The 18,516-nt window shown below is 42.8% G+C and overlaps 3 protein-coding genes across 10 annotated transcripts in view; 1 reads left to right on the top strand and 2 right to left on the bottom strand.

Annotated features, from left to right (window-relative positions):
• HEATR5B (HEAT repeat containing 5B) overlaps positions 1–1,359 on the bottom strand; it is a 54,790-nt gene extending 53,431 nt beyond the window's left edge. For 2 of the 4 annotated variants that reach the window (XM_044454599.1, XM_044454677.1), the window contains exon 1: positions 1,231–1,359. The gene's annotated coding sequence lies outside the window, so the exon portion shown is untranslated. The remainder of the gene's footprint in view (positions 1–1,230) is intronic. The other 2 variants (XM_044454433.1, XM_044454516.1) reach the window with 2 other exon arrangements.
• Positions 1,360–1,417: 58 nt separating this feature from the next.
• On the top strand, positions 1,418–15,918 carry GPATCH11 (G-patch domain containing 11). 5 transcript variants are annotated; one of them, XM_044455039.1, is made up of 9 exons: positions 1,418–1,503; positions 2,815–2,911; positions 4,930–5,156; positions 6,119–6,160; positions 6,250–6,370; positions 8,130–8,220; positions 8,658–8,768; positions 13,490–13,571; positions 14,361–15,918. In XM_044455039.1, exons 2-9 carry the CDS (start codon positions 2,862–2,864, stop codon positions 14,414–14,416), a joined length of 780 nt encoding a protein of 259 aa, XP_044310974.1. In that variant the 5' UTR covers positions 1,418–1,503; positions 2,815–2,861; the 3' UTR covers positions 14,417–15,918. The 5 variants fall into 5 exon arrangements, with proteins under 5 accessions (XP_044310974.1, XP_044311142.1, XP_044311068.1 ...); XM_044455207.1 differs by having other exon boundaries at positions 1,422–1,503; positions 2,827–2,911; XM_044455133.1 differs by having other exon boundaries at positions 1,424–1,503; positions 2,810–2,911.
• Positions 15,784–18,516, bottom strand: part of EIF2AK2 (eukaryotic translation initiation factor 2 alpha kinase 2) — a 27,584-nt gene continuing 24,851 nt past the window's right edge. Inside the window, exons 16-17 of the mRNA XM_044454812.1 lie at positions 18,358–18,420; positions 15,784–18,267 (exon numbers count right to left, since the gene is read on the bottom strand). Coding sequence (XP_044310747.1) covers positions 18,160–18,267; positions 18,358–18,420 — 171 coding nt within the window. The 3' untranslated portion in view covers positions 15,784–18,159. The remainder of the gene's footprint in view (positions 18,268–18,357; positions 18,421–18,516) is intronic.

Raw genomic sequence — 18,516 nt, 5'->3', positions numbered from 1 at the left:
GTTATTAAGAAAGAAACTGGAAATCAATGAATGAATTTTCATATTGGCACAATACATTCCAGCTGGCCAGTTCCAGTCAAACTCCCCTATCCCAAGCTGACTGATAATTCCTAGTAACCTTCGAAAGGTAGACTTATGTATACTGTATTGCATAAATCAAGTCTGAATCCTGTAAGATCATCGATAACTCTGGAAAAACTATCTCTATCTAGGAGGTGCTTTTAGTGAGACATAAATAAATGGAAAATGCTTTGAGCAACATTTGGGCCTCCAAATTAAGGGTAGGATATAAAAGGAACCCCCAAGCTTCCAAAAGAATTCTTAAGATGAGTGCGACCATCAAGAACAGACTGAATACCACCTCTTGGACCAGTTAAACTACCCATCTATTAACCCTAGGCAAGCCAATTAATACCACTTATTTATTACATAAATCTGATGTGCATAAGAAAGGTAATCCATGAGAAAGCCAGTGAAGGCTATATATAATCAAAACATGAAAAAGGTGACAAACATATAATGATACACAATGGTGAAGCAGATTATCTGGAACAGTCAAGTCTGGATGTAATACCAGTACACAACCACCTCAGGAAAATCCAGCTGTACTGAGATTAAACACGCATTGTATCATACATGCACAGCAATAGGAAACTGTGGTCAGCCAGGCTAAGATTTATTGCGAGGTAATGTATGACTAAAAAGTGTGTGATCAGGGCAAGAGAGATGATAATGACGCAACGAGAGCTGCAACGCTAGGTTCAGGTGCAATGACTGCGAGCTGGGACTGTCTCCAGTTTCCTTTTGGCTAATGGGGGCGAGATAAAAAATCTAAGCAGCAAATAAATAAACTCCTCAGAGCCCCATTCAGTCCGGGAGAAGGAGAAATAACTCGGCCGTGCATACAGTCCCCAGACAGGGACCTCGGAGAAGCCAGTTAATCCTGAGCTGGGGGAACCCCAGTCAGAGTCACCATAAGGCAGCTTCACGTCCTATCTCACGGCTCTGGCAGGTGGCAAAGCAGCCTCAGAGACAAGACTCTCTCCCCCTGCCCGCCCTATACCGAGCCCACTCTCTACCCATTGGAAGCAGCCGTTGTCCTCTTCCTCTCCCTCACTGGGGATCCACTCAATCTCCGGCCCCGCCCGCTAGGGACCCCCTTATATTGGCCTGGTACCCTTCCCCACAAAAAGCAAACCCCGCATCTCACAGACCGACCGACCGACCGACCTTTTCCGACAGTTCACGGCACCGCAGGCGACTGCGGCGTTTAACAGAGCGAGGTAAGCCCCCGCCGCCGCCATGGCGTTCAAGGCGACTGCCGACCCTCTTCCCGGCCAGCTGAGGAAACCGCGGCTCAGGCGCAAGCGCAGTCGAGACTCCGGAAACAACCGGCAGAAGAGGCGCATGCGCAGCTGCCTCAAGCCTGAATTGTGGCCTGAAGACGCAAGCCCGCGTTGTGAGAAGGGAAAGAAGAACGGGGGGCGCCTGGAATCCGTGTCGGTAAGGAAGGCATGCTTGCACCGTACCCGGCGAATGTTAGGGTCGTCGTGGCTGCACTGCTTCCTGCAGAACGTGGCTGGGAGGGTGCTCTTGTCCTCAGGTCCTTCATGTAGATTGCCAGTGTGCATCTGGTTGGTCCCTGTGGGAGCAACATGCTGGGCTAGAGGGACTAATCCAGCCCGGCTCCTTTGAGGTCCGTTTCGTAGCTCTGGGGCCGCAGGCGGTATGTTCTGAATCCCGAGTTTCTGGCGAGCAGGAGTGGAAAGAAGGTGCCATTGCCCCGCTCAGCCCCTTCTTGTGGTCGCTGACCACTAAGAGAGCAGTCTGCTGGACAGAGGAGCCTTTGACGCAGCAGGTTTCTTCTTATCTTCAGGGATACAGTGAGGGACAGAGATGAGCCTCAGCTTCAACAGGTTGTGTACTTGGGAATAAGTTCCGTTGAATGCAGTTGGGTTTGCTGCTCAGTAAACAGGATGAGACTGAGCTCCACACTGTTCAGTGAAGGGCACACTCGGAAAACAGTTGCATTTGGAACTGTTTCCCCGTGAAATTTTGTCAAACTCAATTAATTTAATGGTTTGCTATCCCCGAAATGTGACTCTTTGTACTGGAACAGTAAGGGGAATGATTGCTTATTCCTGTAAGGGGCTCTGAAAATAGGGGCAACTGTTCGCTTTTTTCCTTACTGTATAGCTGTAAAGAAATCATGAGGATGAGCCTTTGTAAGGTGTCTGACTATGCTTTCCTTTGTTGCTGGCCCTGATCATGTGGTTCCATAAAAACACATGTATTATGGCATACATGTTACGTACTAAAAACTAGTTCATCAGATGCATGCAGTATTCTTCTCTAAGCATTTAAAAGTGGACCATCATCCACAAATTTGTGGTATAATACACATGTTATTGCAACAATGCAGGCTGGCAGCACTGTCTATTGGGAAAGGAAGCAATGTGGTCAATGGCAAATGGTTCAAAAGAAGTGCATGGGAGGGCTTTAGTTGGTAGTAATTTAATTTTGATATCTAGGCCACTAATGCTTGCTGAGTGAAACAGTTTTCACAGACTAGTGGGTAGCCTGACTGGCATGATGATATTAGGCACAGTATGGAGTGCAATGGGATTAGAAACATGATGAGGTCTTTAAATAAAGACCAAATTAAGGGGTTTGGTCTACAAGCTAAAATTGAGGAACCACAGTCCTAATTAAGCACTAATATAAGAAATGGACCAGTTATAGTGGTGTGAGATTTAAAATAAAAAAAAAAATTCACCAAATCTTATTTTCAATCCATTCTAATAATGAGGAAAGTATCATCTATAGACAAGAAGTTTGCACGTGGAGAATTGATACAAATCATGGATGACACAGAAGAGGACTACATGTCAGATTCCTTTATTAACATGAAGTAAGTGGAACATTTTTCTAAATTTGTCATCATGCTTGTCATTACCTAATTGTAGTTGCAATTGCTTTGTTTCAGATACCTAATAAATGAATGGAAGCTCTGGTGAAAGATATTAGTAATATGCAGAATGCTTCAGACTGATATCTTCCTAGAACAATTCTGGAAAATCTATGAAAACAAATGCTGTTCAGATCAATGTACACTAACATGTATCTACTTTCTGTTGTTTGTTTTAGCACACCTTTGCATGCACTATTTTTTAAACCAGGCCTATCTTTTGAACAGATTGCTTTTCCATCCCTTGTGTAGTTCCCTTTTCTACATTGAGAATAACTACCACAGTAGTTTAGGTAGTTTAAGTTTTCCTTTTCAATCACAGAATGATTGAATCACTATTTCGAAACCAAGGAATAAATAAATGAGAAGAACTTGGCATCAGAAATGATGGCCACATTCGGTCAGTTATCCATGGCATAATAAACCATGACTTATGTAGCTGTGGGTTAGAGCCATAATGCTCCTCCTTTCCCTTCCTGTTGGCTTCAGTGCAAAAATCCTTTCTTAGCCCTCCTATTGCACAGCAACTTTGGCACAAAACTCTGTGCTGTTATTACTGAAATTGTGTTTCCTCAGGTTTCCTAAACTAAGCCTTAACACACTGCAGGATCTTCATCAGGTTCTGGTGCACCTGAAGCTGGTGCACAGAAAGAGAAAGACAAGGGGAGAGCACGTGACCATTGTGGTCACCCACAGCTTCACAGGTCGTGATTTATGAAGCCTGCATCCAAAGGTGACCAGTGACATTTGGAGCAGAAACCTGTACAGAAACCTGTCCCTTTCCTCTTGCCAATTAAACTAGAGTTTAGCTTTCTGCTACAAAGCTGTCCAGTTCCTGAGATGCAGCTCTGTTGTAGGAATGATGTGAACATTTGCCTATAAAAGTATCACAGTGACTGAGCTGAGGAATTTCAGCCAGTTTACTGGATTTCAGGGGTTAAGGAGCATGGTGTGAGTGGTTCATGAAATTACCACAGGGATGGTTTAATCCAAAAACCAGGAAAGTACATTGGTAATAAAAAAATTTCCCCTTACTGTGGGACAGAGTGAGTCCTGATGTTCCTTGGATATGATAGCATCACTGGAATACTGAAGCACCCTGCATGTCACCAGCTCAGCTCAGCCAAATGTTTGTTACTGCATTCCAGGCAATGGTGAGCCAGGTTCTTGCAATGCCACCCAGAGTTTCCAGCCTTTTTGGATCACATGCATAGTTGGCATTTCGGAGAGGTGCCTTGGACCCCAGCACAAATTGGCTGCTGTGGGCAAGGGGATCAATCACAAAAATATTAGGAGTGGCCCTGTGCATGTATGAATGTGCAGGTTCTGTGTGCACGACCCATTCTGGTTTCTCTTTTCTCTTTGTCTCGTTCTGTTTCTCCTTGGTGTGTGGTGCTCTTTGTCATCCCCTTCATAAAGCATATGAAGAATTCCTCCATAGGCTTTTACAGGGAGTGAAAATATCTTGCTGGGTGCCTTATTGGAGACCCGTGCTCTTATATACCAGTGTATTGCTTTATCATGGGGAACTGATCATACCATGTAAGCTATTTAAATACACCCTCATCATAGCAGAGAAGTCAGAAATAATGTTCTTTCAAGAATTCTGACATGTTATAGATTTAGTGGCATCCTCTGTAGAGACTGTACTATTACTGTATGGCTGACATCCTATGCATCCTTACCTGGGTTTAAGGGGCGTTGAACACTATAGAACTTACATACTTTGAGTAATCATGCCTGATTTACTCTGATCACTGATTTTTTTAACCTGATTATTTAGGATACCCTCACAGGTGTGTTACTGGACACAATAGGACTTCCTTTTAATTAGATATGAATAATAAGATTACAGTATTGTAGTTACATTTGGTTCACTGAAGAGGATCTTGTTGACATTTTAATATTCCTTCTCTCCTTTGAATTGCTTTATGATTATCTGGCTTTCTGGTTTTCTTCAGCCAGGACGTCAGGCCCGGTATGCCAATGTTAAGGCGTGTAAGAGAAACGTTTAGAAAAGAAGAAAAACAAAAAGAGGCCAATGAAAAAAGTCGGCAAAAGAGCATAAAAGAGCAGGAAGAAGAGCAACGTGAGACTGTCTTAAACATCGCTTTGGGAAATGAGAACAAAGGCTTTGCTATGCTTCAGAAAATGGGATACAAAAGTGGCCAGCCTCTTGGCAAGAGTGGTAAGTTCCTTGCTGTGCAGTTCTCAAAATGTGTCTCAACAAAGGGCATCTCCTGCTTTTTGCATCAGCTTGTGAAAAATGTGCAGCTCATGAGTCTCTAAAATGTGCTTCCCAACAACTTTGCAACTGGCAAAATCATGGGAGAGTCAGACCCCAGCCTGGCTTAGCTGCAGTAACAGCAACACTGGAAAAGGGTATACAACCAAGGGCTGGTTAGCAAAGAATGAGCTTACATAGCAAGTAGGTTTGCCTATGCAGCTAAAACACAATTGGATTCTTGACACCTAGAAATGTTGCTGCAGACTCTTGACATCTAGGGAAAATAACCCAGCACTGATTTAGCATAATGTTAAGGCAAAATATATGTTTCAAACAGAAACACAAAGCTTATTGCAGGGGCAAGGCCTGCTATACATATCATACCAGTGCAGCACCCTAAGGGAACTTAAGGGAAAAGTAGAAATTCTAAAAGTGCTTCCCCCTAAGTTATAGAGAAGGATGAGTTACCTGATCCAGTTTCTGTTTACTGTGTCATGTCAGTGGCAGAGAAGGTTAGGAATAGGACAGGTACGTGAAAGATTGGAGAGGACCCATGCAGTCTGAGATTTGGACCAAGGAGACCAATGTTAGTCCTACTTTGAGTATGGCCACTGAAATGAGTGGGAGTTAAAGTTGTTTGGACAAATTTAAGAGTCCCTTGTGTCAGAGGGTCTGTTCTAAGTTCAGCTAACATTAGATACAACCCTTAGACTGAAAATTTTGTTCTGCACAGAAGTTCAGTAAGTGGCCTTGGGTGTTCTGCTTGTTCCCTATCTACACTACCTTGCAGGGTTATTGGGGGATAACGTGTGATGTGTGACGTGTGATGTGTTCCTTAAAAGAAGTAAATATCAGTGTGCCCAGTACTATTGGTGATTGTAAGTTATGTGCTCTCATCAATGGAATACTCTCATTTTCCACAGGGAAGGGTATTGTCGAGCCTATTCCTCTGAACATTACCACAGGTTGGTGACACATCTACCTTCTTTAATGTTTTTTAGTTCAGACATGACATTGCTCCACATGTTAAACCAGTGCTGTGAACTTGGAACAGGTAGAAGTGGGCTTGGCCATGAAGAAGTGAAAAAAAGAAAAGCCGAAGAAAACCTGGAAAACTACAGAAAAAAGATGCATATGAAGAAACAGGCTGACAAGCAGACAACTGACCTCTTCAAGTAATGTGCCATTTTGAACATCTTCCCTGCAAATTGCATGCATAATATTTAGGGGGAGGGCACAGCTCAGTGGTAGAACTTCCCAGGTTTAATTCCTGCCTGGGGCCCCTATTGGAATCCTTGGTGAACTGCCAGTCAATCTAGTCAGTACTAAGCTAAGAAGGACCAATGGTATGGCTTGATTTAAGACCACTTTTTCTGTTCCTCTGGTGCACTATGAGGAAAGAATAAGCCATGCAGCCATGTCTTCTGGCTAAGTATGCATGCTTAAGTTCCAAATCTCTATGACTGTTTCTCAGACAGGCTTACTCTGGATATTTAAGATCAGGTTTGCCAAAACAAATTCTGATTTGCAAAAACAGATGTTGCTTTCTTAGAAGAAATGCAGCTAAATATGGCACTTTCTTCACAAATAATATATGTGAATCTTCCTTCTCTGCCTATCAAGAGCAGTTACCTCCAAATGGGGTGGGAAGAACCCTGTCCTTCCCTGTCAGGCCTACTCTGACCTTGCACACCATTGTGGAACTGGGTGGGTTACAAGTCAGGTGTAATGGGGGCTGTCCTGAGTTTCATGTTGCTGTATCCAACATGCCACTTCTTTCTAGACATGTAGTGCACAGGTCCTATGCTTGTTGTTTATAGCCTCTGCAACAGAGTAGCTCTCTATATACAGCAAGGTGAAGGAGGGGAAGTCCTCAGGTTACTGTGAATGAGCATCTGCTCACAAGGCAGCGGAATATTCTGATGAAACTCCCATTCACAACGGTTCATGTAGCTGTTCGTGGTGGGAGGGGGGCAAGGTTCACGGCCACTGGTATTGCCTTCATTGGCATAGTCCCATTCAAAATGACCTTTTATTCTTCAGTGAATGCTGTAATTTGATGATTGTCTGCAGCAGGGTGGGCAATATGTGCCCTTCCTGTTGTTGGACTAGGACTCCTCCCAGCCCTAGCCAGTCTAGCCAATGGCAAGGAATTATGTGAATTATCTAACAACATCTGAGGGTCAGTTATTCCTCTTCCCTGACTATAGGGCATAAAACTGTGTGTGCTGTCCAACTACCCCCCCCCCCCGCACACACACACACTGTGTGCCTCTCTCTGCTTCCATATGCACAGGGAGGGACAAAAATTACTGATGACAACAACCTTTGCTTTTTACGAGATACTGCCATCTTCATCCCTGGGAAAGGGTCGTTTCAAAGGGATGTGACTTGAAGGGGAGCTTAACAGACCCTGTGTGACAACAAAGCAGCTGCTTACACTGATCTAGCTCCTAGAATGGTTTAAATGTGAGGGTGGAATTCTATGGAAGATTTGCAGAGATGTACACCATGCAAGGGTCGCTTTCACTTCCACAAAGCAACCTACAAACTCCCCATTCATAGTTGTTAGCATGAGATCCAGTCACAGACACTTGGGTGTTTGCGGGTTAAACAACCCAAAATTAGTCTATGATTTGTTCTTAGGTTAGCTTTGGCTTGTTTTACCCACAAAGCCCTCAAGGGGTCTGGGTTAGGATTTCGTACTAGCAATCTATAAATGAAGTATTCATAGGTGGTTTCCACAAAGCTGCTGTTTGTTGAACTAGCTTAGGAAATAGGTTTCTACCTGTTACACATGTTACACATTTTTGCAGTTGTGGGTTAATTAATCTGCTGTCATGCAACACAAAATAGCCCATCTGTGATCTCTCAACTAATTCTGAACACAGTATTTTCTTTATGTGTATTGATAGATTTTTTTTTAATTAAAAGAATGAGACTGAAGACCAAACAGGAGCAACTACAAGTAAAACGAGACCTTGAGAAAAGTCAGAAAGCCTGTCAACAATTAGATATGCAGAAAGTAAGTTAAAAAGCCTCATTTATGTTTATGCATTTGTGGATCAAGGTTCAGTACTGGGGTTTGCACAACCTTATTGCAGCCTGGCAAATAAGTAGGCAAAAAAATACAAAATAAATTACAAACCTGTGTACCCACACACATTATTGTGAGGCAATTGTGCCCAAAAAGTCAGAGAATTATATGCGACTTAAACATTTTCCAAATAATATTTTACTTTTTCACTGAATATACAAAATTAAATTTGCAACCCCTCCCCTCTTTGCTACAGTGCTTTGGGGTACATTTTAATTTTATTTGTAGTATGACTTTAAAGTCCATTTTTTAAAGTGCCCCCCCACCCCCCAATTGTGCCAAGGTACACCTTTTTGTGTTACAGTATTGCTAAGAAACTCATGCATTGGCATGTCAGTTGATCTTGATACATGTTTGTTTTTCAGGGCCTTGAACACCCCAAAGAGATTTGGTACTGGTTGAGAGCAGGGGGTGAAAAAGATGATGATGAGGAGGAGGAGGAGGAGGAAGAGGAGGACAAAGAAGAAGAACCCAAAGTAAGTATGTTCAGTTACTGTTCAAAGCAACTGCTCTCATGTGGCTGGAAGTAGCAGTTCCTGTTTCTAGTTCCATAGTAAATCACCAGACCAGATGACAAGCAAGTAGACGGCAACAGACATTAATGCCAAATGACATTATGAAGTGAGAACAAAAACTATGGTCGCAGGTAGTTTGTCTCAGTTGCAGCAGCCCCTTCAGAGCATAGAGAGGCAGCGTACACAGAATTCCTACCCAGTGAGTGCTTGCTTCTCCTGGGTTGATGTGGATCTTGCATGTCCTCAGCAGAGAGAGGAGCTCTCACTGCTCCCTACAGGCCCACATCAAACTGCCATCCCGCTCTCCAATGATTCCACTTCTCAGTCCCCTCACCTTTCTGTGCTCTCTTTCTCTGCCTCCTTCCAGGCAGCACCTGCTCTAGGATACCCTTTCTCAGATTCACGCAGACTGTCAGCTTTCCTCTGTTTTAACCTGCTGAATTTTTTGCTCCTTCTTCAGCAAACCTCTGCCAAGGACAAAAGGATTCTTTTTCCCATCATACACAGCAATATTCTGCCATTATATACATTTTCCTCTAAGACATAACCCATTTTGCTTCCTTAAATCTGTTTCATATTTCATGGCTGGTGGATCATACGAAGTCTGTGCGGTGGAGATTTGTTCTGGTTTCCTGTTGCAGCAGGTTGTCATATCTGCTTTTCTTTGGCTATACATTTTCTTCTCAAGGCTAAAGAGCTAAACCTCTAAATAGCTATCACATACAATGACTGTTTCTGGTACTTTTTTGAAGCTACAGATAGGTGACAGAGGAAGTACAATCTTAGCAAGATTAGGATTAAGGAGATCTGGCACTGCTTAATGATTATGATTTTTGAGTTTTGTCATTGGTGTCATCCATGTTCTCAGTTCTGCAACAGTGCATTCACCCTCGGTCATCTCATAGCATCACTATGGTCTGGATATAACCTTAAATTGTAGTTTAATGCTGGGGCAGCTGACTCCAGTCTTGTGCTCATACACTCTGCCCACAAGGCAGAGATGGAAGCATTACCTTCCTGTTTTAAAAACTAACTCTTTTTGTGTTTGAACTGTGGAAGCTCTGGATTGTTTAATCCGTGGTTTATCCAGCAAGCCGGATTTATGATCCTAACTTCTTAACTTGAATCATAGTTCAAACTAGTCAGTATTGCTTAACTCAGAGTGAGGAACTTGTTAGTTTATATAGCAAGAAACTAAAGCTGCAGTCTTCTCCTTGCAGCTGTATTGGAGGAGAGGGGAGACTTGTATGAGCCCAAAACTTCCTTGTGCGTACAGTGTAAACCATGGCTCTGCAGTTATAATGACAGGCTTTCTGGCCATGCATACCACCATCCAATTGGTCACCTGAGATCTAGGTCTGTAGGCCCACATGATCTTATTTCCAGAAGTCACTCTGAAAATATGAAAGGAGAAAGGTCATGTAAAAATGCAAGAGTGGTTTTGTGGGTGGGGGAGACTATTAATTCGATGGGGAATGAGAGGGACCATCAGGGCTTGTCACCTCACATGGAGTGTCCAGGTGGAGGGAGAACACGGTGAGGCTGCCTGCAAGGACTCACCGGAGCCCTGACTCCAGACCGACCGAAGTAACGGTGGCGTGGAAAAAGCCAGAAGCTGGAGAATGGTGTGGAGGCCAGGGTGAGCGGGAAAACATGGAATAGCTGGCTGGGGGAGGGGCAGCAAGTTCAAGTGAGGGAAATAAAGCACGGCAAGAAAGGGGAGGGGGAGGAGAGGCGAGTGGAGGAAGTAGGCAGCTGGCATGACAGAAGGATGGTGGAGGTGAGCAAGCAAGGGACGAGTGGCTGCAGATGACTGGCCCTTCAGACGCCTGCCCCTGGGTGAGGATGTGCACTGGGCTGGCTCAGGACCCCAGGGAACGGGGCAGAGGCCAGTGTCAGGAAGGAACGGTCTGCTTGGGGCAGAGGAGCAGCAGGAATGCCTGGAGGAAGAAGCTCCATCCTGGCTGGCTGGAAGCTCAGAGGCACATCCAGGGAGCCTGTAGGAGTCTAGGGGCGGCAGGAGCGATGGCTCTTGCTGCTCTGGGCAGCAGATAGGAAGAGAAACACCCAGCAAGGCATTGGGTGTGGGAGACAGCCTTATGAAACAAGGACTTGTGTGTAGGCATTCAGCTGTATTCCTAAGCACCAAATAATGCCATTAAACATGTGCTGGGAGTGTGTGTGATGATGGAGGCAATGGAACAGGGGGGTTTGATGTTCCCCTCCCCACTTACTATGTGGCAGGGAACAAAATGGCAAATTTAATACAATTCACGATATAACATTCAAAAGTATAGTTAAGTATAGATTGAGTATATAGCCCAGCATGAGAAATGGGTCTTGGGATGCTGAATACAGACTTGTTCTGTGTGCCAGAATAGAGAAACTGTGTCCAGGGGAATTCTTAGGGGAAACCCTTATGCTTACCAACTCTATGGAAACTTGGAAGGGAAATAACCTGGTGTGAAGGCAGCAGCATGGTAGGTCAAACAGCAGCAGCTATTTCAGGTCATTGTTTTGGCTGGAGCCGGAGGTCAGACTAGATGGCCCGGGAGGCCCCATCTGACTCGCTCTGTTTCTATGTTTTCTGCAAACCTGCTTGGGCATCTGTGTGGCCAGCTACTCTAGTTCAGTCTTATCTGTGGGACTCACAGGTAGCCAAACCCTTTTTCTTACTCAGTGGAGCCAAACTTAGCTGGCTTTCCATATTTTCCCTGTAGTTCTGCGCCCAGGTTTGGTGAGCTGATGCAGCTCAGTGTCTCCATCTACCTCTTCCCATCCCCATTGTTAAGGAATAGAATAAGTTGCAGAGAGGTCATTTTTACCAGTGAGGAAGGAGTGCAGAAAATTAGGATGGAGTTTGCTGGGTTTCCTTGTCCCAGAAATCCTTCAGACTACTTGCAGTTTACCATACTGCTTGCAGAGGTACGTGCAAAGAATCTCAGAAATACCAAAATAAGAAATGCTACCTTTGACATTTTTGCCATGGATTATCAGAGTACATTAATTGTTTCTCTGTTGGCAAATATTTTGTAAGTAACTAGAGTTTTGGAATACACAAATTGCTCTGTTCTGGACTAATAGATGGCTGCATTCTGGTTGCGTTCTCATATGCACACAAGGTGGAAAGTTGGATTTTTACCTTTTCACTTATTTCTGATGGGTGCTATGCTTTTTCGTTTCAAAAATCACTGGTGTTTTTGATAACTGCTGTTCTTGAGCAACATTCTCAATGCTTGTGGTTTGATGACTCCAACCTAGTCAAACAACTAAGCTAAATGTTAAAATATTTGAGGGAAAGTCTACCTGTTAATATTCCTTAAACCTTTGGAATGGTGACTAAATCAGGTGTTGCATGTAATTGTGTTCCAGTAAAACTGTGTCCTGTTGGGAAGCCTCAAGTTGTAAGTTCTGAACACTGTCGCATGTGAAGTTGGAGGGAATTCAACTTCCCCTGCTCCACTCCCATCCCACCCCATTGGCCAGCATGCTGGAGACTCTCTATCTTGCCATTTTCCAGAGGTTGTGACTTGGCTTACATCAGTTGTCTGATGTCGTTTCCCTTTTGGCAGTGCTTTATGACTGAGGAAAATTTTGGCCTGGTTCTTTTGAACAGTGTTGGTGTTCTGCCTAACTTTGTACCATCTTTTTTGAGAAAATGAGACAAGACATAAAGTCTCTTTTAATCATCTGAGTCTCAGTATCCCCCATTACTTTAAAACACCTTTACAAAGATGTCATGTAAAAAGTGAGTGATAGAGCTCACACTGGAAGAGGCTGGCATTACATTTCTTGGGGCTTCTCTACATGAGGGGTTTAACCTGCTGCTTTAAATCAAGGCTTCTTCAGTTTTCATTGCATGAAGGAAACAGTGTCCTTTACATGGCTTTTCCCCCAGGATTTTGTATTATTCTGCCTTTCTGCTCACCAACCACCAAATGGGGCTATGGCATAGCTGGACTATGACTTTTCATGAGGCTTTTGTTCCATAATGTTGCAGTATAAAATTGAAAACTAGACTTTCCTCACTCTTTTTTTTAAACTTTCTAAAAAGGCTGGAAAACACAGGAGGCACTCATAATGTCATGAAAAGGCCCTATGAAGTTCCATGAGTGAGGGATTGCCAGAGTATTGTGTGCCTCATGTAGAGAAGCTATTAATGCCAGTCAAAACATGATTGGAGACAAAGCAAAATGTGGTCGGACAGTTCTAAGAAGACTTTCTTCTAAATTGGAGTAGTCTGTGAGTCTGAATCTTTTATAGTCTACCTGTTAGCTAGGCTTTTCAAACTGTAGAAAATCCTTGTTGTTTATGTAGGTTTGGACCCAAACATTCACAAAACAGGACAACTCTTTCCACTCAGGGAAGAGACCAAGATCCATCAAGGATCTTGCAGATTGCAGGGAGACAGCTTCCACCAACTCTGTCTTCCGATTTCTGTACCACCACCTCCTGTTCCATGGGATCCTGCAAACCCTGGGGCAACTTTCCCAGGAATGCAGGGGAAAGGGGAAATGGAAAAGCATTGCCTCTTTCCTTACATGGGTCAGGAGTCTAAATCCAACTTGTTTAAATAAAACGTTCCATCTCCAGAATGAGACCAAATATAAGGCCTTTCTCAGATTATTAGATCCATTTTGATAAGAATGCATGTGAACCGTAACTTACTTTTTTCCTCACAGGAATCAGAAAAGTTACAGATTTTGACAGCATATCTAAAGGAAGAACATCTCTATTGCATCTGGTGTGGAACAGCTTATGAAGGTAACATAAATCTGTTTTTACATTTAACTTCCAAGTAGTAATTTAATTTGGGCTCTAAATATCTAAGTGTATGTGGCCTCTGGCAGAACTGATAAATGCCATTCTAATTACAGTTATCACTTGAGAACAAGAATGCTATTTAATCTGGTTATTCAAGACATGCAACATACTGTACAAAAAAAAAAAAAACAAAAAACCCCAAACCTAACCTCTTTCATTCTAGTTTTAATCTGCAACTTAGGTCAAAAGGTCTTCATCTTTGCAAGGAAAGCATTTATACTCTATGTAGCTGCTATTGTTTCTTTAAGCACCCTAAAGCTGGTCATATAGGGGGAAATCTGATTATATTTGTTGCTGGAATGGCATCTGTCTCCACAGCAAATTTCTCTATCCCATGTCCTCCATTTGCTTTGGAGGGCTGGTGTGCAGCATGGAGTAGAGCTCTTGCAAGGACAGATTTCCACTCTCACAGCATTGGATGGAGCTCAGTGTTCTTTATGTCTGTACTTCCAACTTCCTCTTAAAGACTGAAAAAGAAATTGTATGCTGCCCTTACAGATTTAGCCGAGTTTGAGGATGCTCACTATAACAAATTGAAACACTTGCTTTCAGTAGCATTGGAACCTATACAAAAAAGCCCTAAATATGACTCAGTTTAATCGAAATGCTCTTTCCTTGTATATATGTGGTATTTTCACTTTTAATTTTGCAAAGTTCATTTTTCCTACAAGAATTTGCACAAAGTGTTTGTGTGGACAGCATTTATGATACTTCTTTCTAATCTTCCAGATCAAGAAGATATGTCTTCAAATTGCCCTGGAGACACATTTGCAGATCATGAATAATCTTCCTAAAATGCAAAACAGTGTCAAAATGATAGACAAATTCAGAGGACTGCGTATTTTTATAGGGGCACATGTTTTGTGGGGTGTTTGTGTAGTTAAATGGAACTGCTTCCCGAGCTCCTGCTCATGTGGAAAAATGGATATAAAACCTTAACTCTACACACTAAGAATCCTGTGACTAGGACTTGTGTAAGCTGTTGGCTGTTTTCTGTGCAAGTTGCATGTTTCCCATTTTTAAACACTGTCTACCTTCAACAAAGACAGCCAAGGCTCTGCCTTCCTTCCCTGCAGCAAGGATGGAATGTCATTTTTTTGCCAAAGGAAACAAGAAGCTGAGAAGTTCCTGTATTTCAGAGGTAAAATGTATGCCACAATTCTATGGCTTCCAACATTGTCTGGGGCTTTAGGATTATTTGGCCTCAGGCAATGAGGCCTTGGAGTAGGGCTCCAGAGTCCCTTGCCCTGCCTGCCCCTCTGAGGGCCAAACGAATGCTAACTGGCTCTTAAGGTTGGAAACCAGTCTTGGAGATGAGGAAAAGGTCATGCTGGTGCATGGGAAAGGAGAAGAACTAGGGCTGGTGGCTTATACTGTATTCAGATGGTGCCCCAGAAAATGGCTGTCCAGATGGAACACAGAGCATGAAGCACAGTACTGGAGAATGTCCCTGCCACACCTAATGCCCTGCATTGGAAACACATAGGACTCCATCTGCAGAGCCTTATGTGCATTAGATTGTGCACTAAGCGTGTGTATTTGTGTCTAATGTTAATCCTATTTACTTCCCATTCATTTCTATACGTCTCTATAAGTAGATCATAGCTGACTTGTCCTATTTATTTCAGTGGATAATAAGCAAAGTAGGATCATCATTGAAAACTGCTCACATATATAATACCTTAAAACACACAAGGCACTATCCAGTACTACCCACAGGATCACAGGACATGCTCTGGCAAGAGGGAAGCTAGCAGATCTTGAAGTAAATGGAATCGAGCCAAAATACTCATTTCTGGAACTGGCAGATCAGTGGGACATGCAGACACAAGCTGTACTAGTCTTCCCATTCTACAAAGCAACATTTCCAGGGTTGCTTTAAGAAGTCTGTGGTTAATCCTTGCACAAGAAAAACAATATAGCACCAACACATGTGGAATTGAGACATTCATGTTGGCATTCATGGGAATGTTACTGAACTCAATAGGACCTTCATAGTAAACATACTGCTTAAGTATTTTTCTGTTGGCCATATTGCCTGTTGTTGAAGGTTAACAAGCCCTATTATTAAGGCTACCAGCTAAGGGGAAGCATTACTGTTGAGCAGATCTTTCTTCTAGGGTGTTTTCTAAAGAAATTGGCAATGCAGCAATTTTATTTCTGAATATAATTTATTAGAATTGATGAAAGCAGTAACATAAGCTACATGTACTAGAACAGAATAGCAACATTAATTTCCAAGACATGAGACATACAATTTCAGTAAAAATAGATCTTAATACTAAAACCTGCTTCTAGTGATAATTTAATACAGATAAAGTGCTGTATCAGTGAAATAATTCAGATGATTAGTATAGCTATGCATATGTAATACTTGTAAAACAGTGAAATGTTCTGTCCAGTATGCGTACCAAAGGAAGTTTGAGGGGCAATCACCCTAACAGCACAACTATCTTCTTAAATCTCTGTCCTGATTCCTACGAGTGCAATATTAATTCATGTATTATGTATGCACATTTGTCATTGTGCTGATCCAGGGAGTTTTAACTGCTCATTTGGGCTGCTTGAGAGAGTCTCACAGGTAAACAGGTAATTCGAATGCTACCAGAAACATGCATCTACTTGAAATCTATAGTTCGAAGTGAAACATTATGGTCCTATCTGAGCTCCTCCTCCAGTTCTGAATTGTGCAATACTGACTACAACTGACAGGTCTTGTAAAGCATTTTGTAAAATGATTTTATTTAAAACTGATACAAAACATTTTTTAATACTTGTAACACACTTTTAATGCTGTGGGCATACAAGACCATGTTGTAGTTCTGCATGGACCAGTTAATATAAAAGTATCAGCAATACAAGACAATATTCCAGATTATTCACTTTTAAAAGTCCTGCCTTAGATACCAGTTTCTCTAGTGGTATATTTAGAAAAGACTGATTCATAGATGTACAAGGAATCCATTGGGGGTGGGAGTCTATTGAATTCTCTGGGCTTAACTTGCTTGACCCCATTATCTTTGCAGTGGCCCTGAATAGGAGTTCCTGGGAAGTCACAGAATCAGAGTTGGAAGGGACCAGAGGGTCCAACCTCTGCTCAGTGCAGGACTCCCAAGTTAAATAGAATCAAAGCAGAGCTGGAAGTCTGCCCAGTGTTTGCAGAGCACTCACCAGGAATCAAGTCTCACATGCTTCATAAGCAGCACTCCCCTTCTATGCCAGTGCAGCTGCCAGCAGTTCTAAGTACCCCAATGTGAAGGAAAGTTGGTTGTCAAGATCCCCAGGAATGGTGCTCTGCAAAAGTGCCAGCAGTGCCCCTCTCCCATACCTGCTGGTGGCTTCAGATGCTGAAGGTTGGTTGCCAGGAATGGTGTCCCATGTGACTCCTAGCAGAGCCCCTCTTGTGTATTTTGCTACACTTTACAGGGAAGGTTGCCAGTTGTCCCAACCAGGTCTCTGTGAGCTTCCTTGGTCTTTCTCTCAGTTCGGCTTCCCTAGACTGAATTATGGCTTCATGGGAAAGCCAATTTATAGCTAACTTTCAGAAAACTCCAGCGGCAACAGCATCAGGTTTCCCTACAGCACAGACTTGGTTTGCATGGCATGAAACCCACCATGGGAAGCCAGCTGTAGGGGGTTATTGGGTCATCTAAACCCAGCACAGTCTCTGTAAGGTCAAAGGGAACTGAAAACTAAAATAGGTAACAGATCCAAAAATTGACAAGACAAAACTACACCTACTTTTGCTGCCTTTTTTCCTTTGGTGCTTTTCAACTGGCAGTTTGCAACTCTGTACAAATTATCCTATATGTACTCTTGTCAATTTCAATATACTCCACCACTTCCATTGACAGCATACTTGTGAAAAACTAGACCAAGAAACAAACACCTGCAAATTGCATGCACAGTTGCACAATTTTTAGGGGCCTGGAAAGAAAAACTCCAATTGTGTCTTTCAGAAGCTTAGGGGAAGGGGAAAGTGGCAAATGGAAAGGCGAACACTTAGTGCAGAGAGGGAGAGACAAGAGTTGTGCCATGAAGGACACTCCTGGCTGGAGGACTGAAGGAGAGAACAAACCATAGTTAAGTCTAATCATCTGTCGGGTGTTCCGTATACTGTAAGTTGCTCAGCAACCAACCTGCCCATCATGGCTTATTCATAGCTGGCTTAATAAGAAATATGAATGTATTCGCAGTCTACTGTGATAAGGACGTCTAAACAAAAGGGTCTTGCTGATCTACAACAATGTTTACACAAGCGTCCAAACAGAAAGGGTCCCATAACCTGGAAGATATTACTGAGGGCCTCTCACCATGCCACAGATGTCCTGATTTTCCACATAAGCACCCTTAGCAGATCTCGGAGGCTACTGAGAGCATACAGGAAATCCTCCAGACTTCAAGGACCCAAGACATTTGTCTTCCTGCCCACCACAACCTGATTAAAATGAAATTTTGTATGTTAGCAATAGCAAAAGGAAAACCATCCATGGACCAAATGCTGCAGCTGTGTTTTGACAGATGTTAGCTAACAAGAATATGGGTGCAATGGCCAGTTCTTTAAAAAACGCAAGATACAATCTGCCATTGGCCTCCGACGTTGGTCTTCCAAGAGCATCATCTTAATTAGGGCTGTCTGTAAATGAAGAATTATTTTAAAATTACAAGTGGTATAAGACAACTTGTACAACCCATGAAAAACACCATGACAAATTCTTCAGTTTACCTCTTCTGGAAACTTCTCACTAAACTTTTCTGGAAGTTCGCCTTTCCTGATATTTTGCCATTCCTGAAAAAAATCATACAGATTGATTAACTGATACTTAAGAATATATTTAAAGCAGCATTTTCACAAAGTGCAAAGTTGTAATTTTGAGACAAATGT

The sequence above is a fragment of the Varanus komodoensis genome, unplaced genomic scaffold, assembly GCF_004798865.1.
Source record: "Varanus komodoensis strain SLA01 unplaced genomic scaffold, ASM479886v1 scaffold1, whole genome shotgun sequence".
NCBI classification, from domain to species: Eukaryota; Metazoa; Chordata; class Lepidosauria; order Squamata; family Varanidae; genus Varanus; species Varanus komodoensis.
Note: the sequence above shows the minus strand (reverse complement) of the source record. Positions and strands in the feature narration are given on the sequence as shown.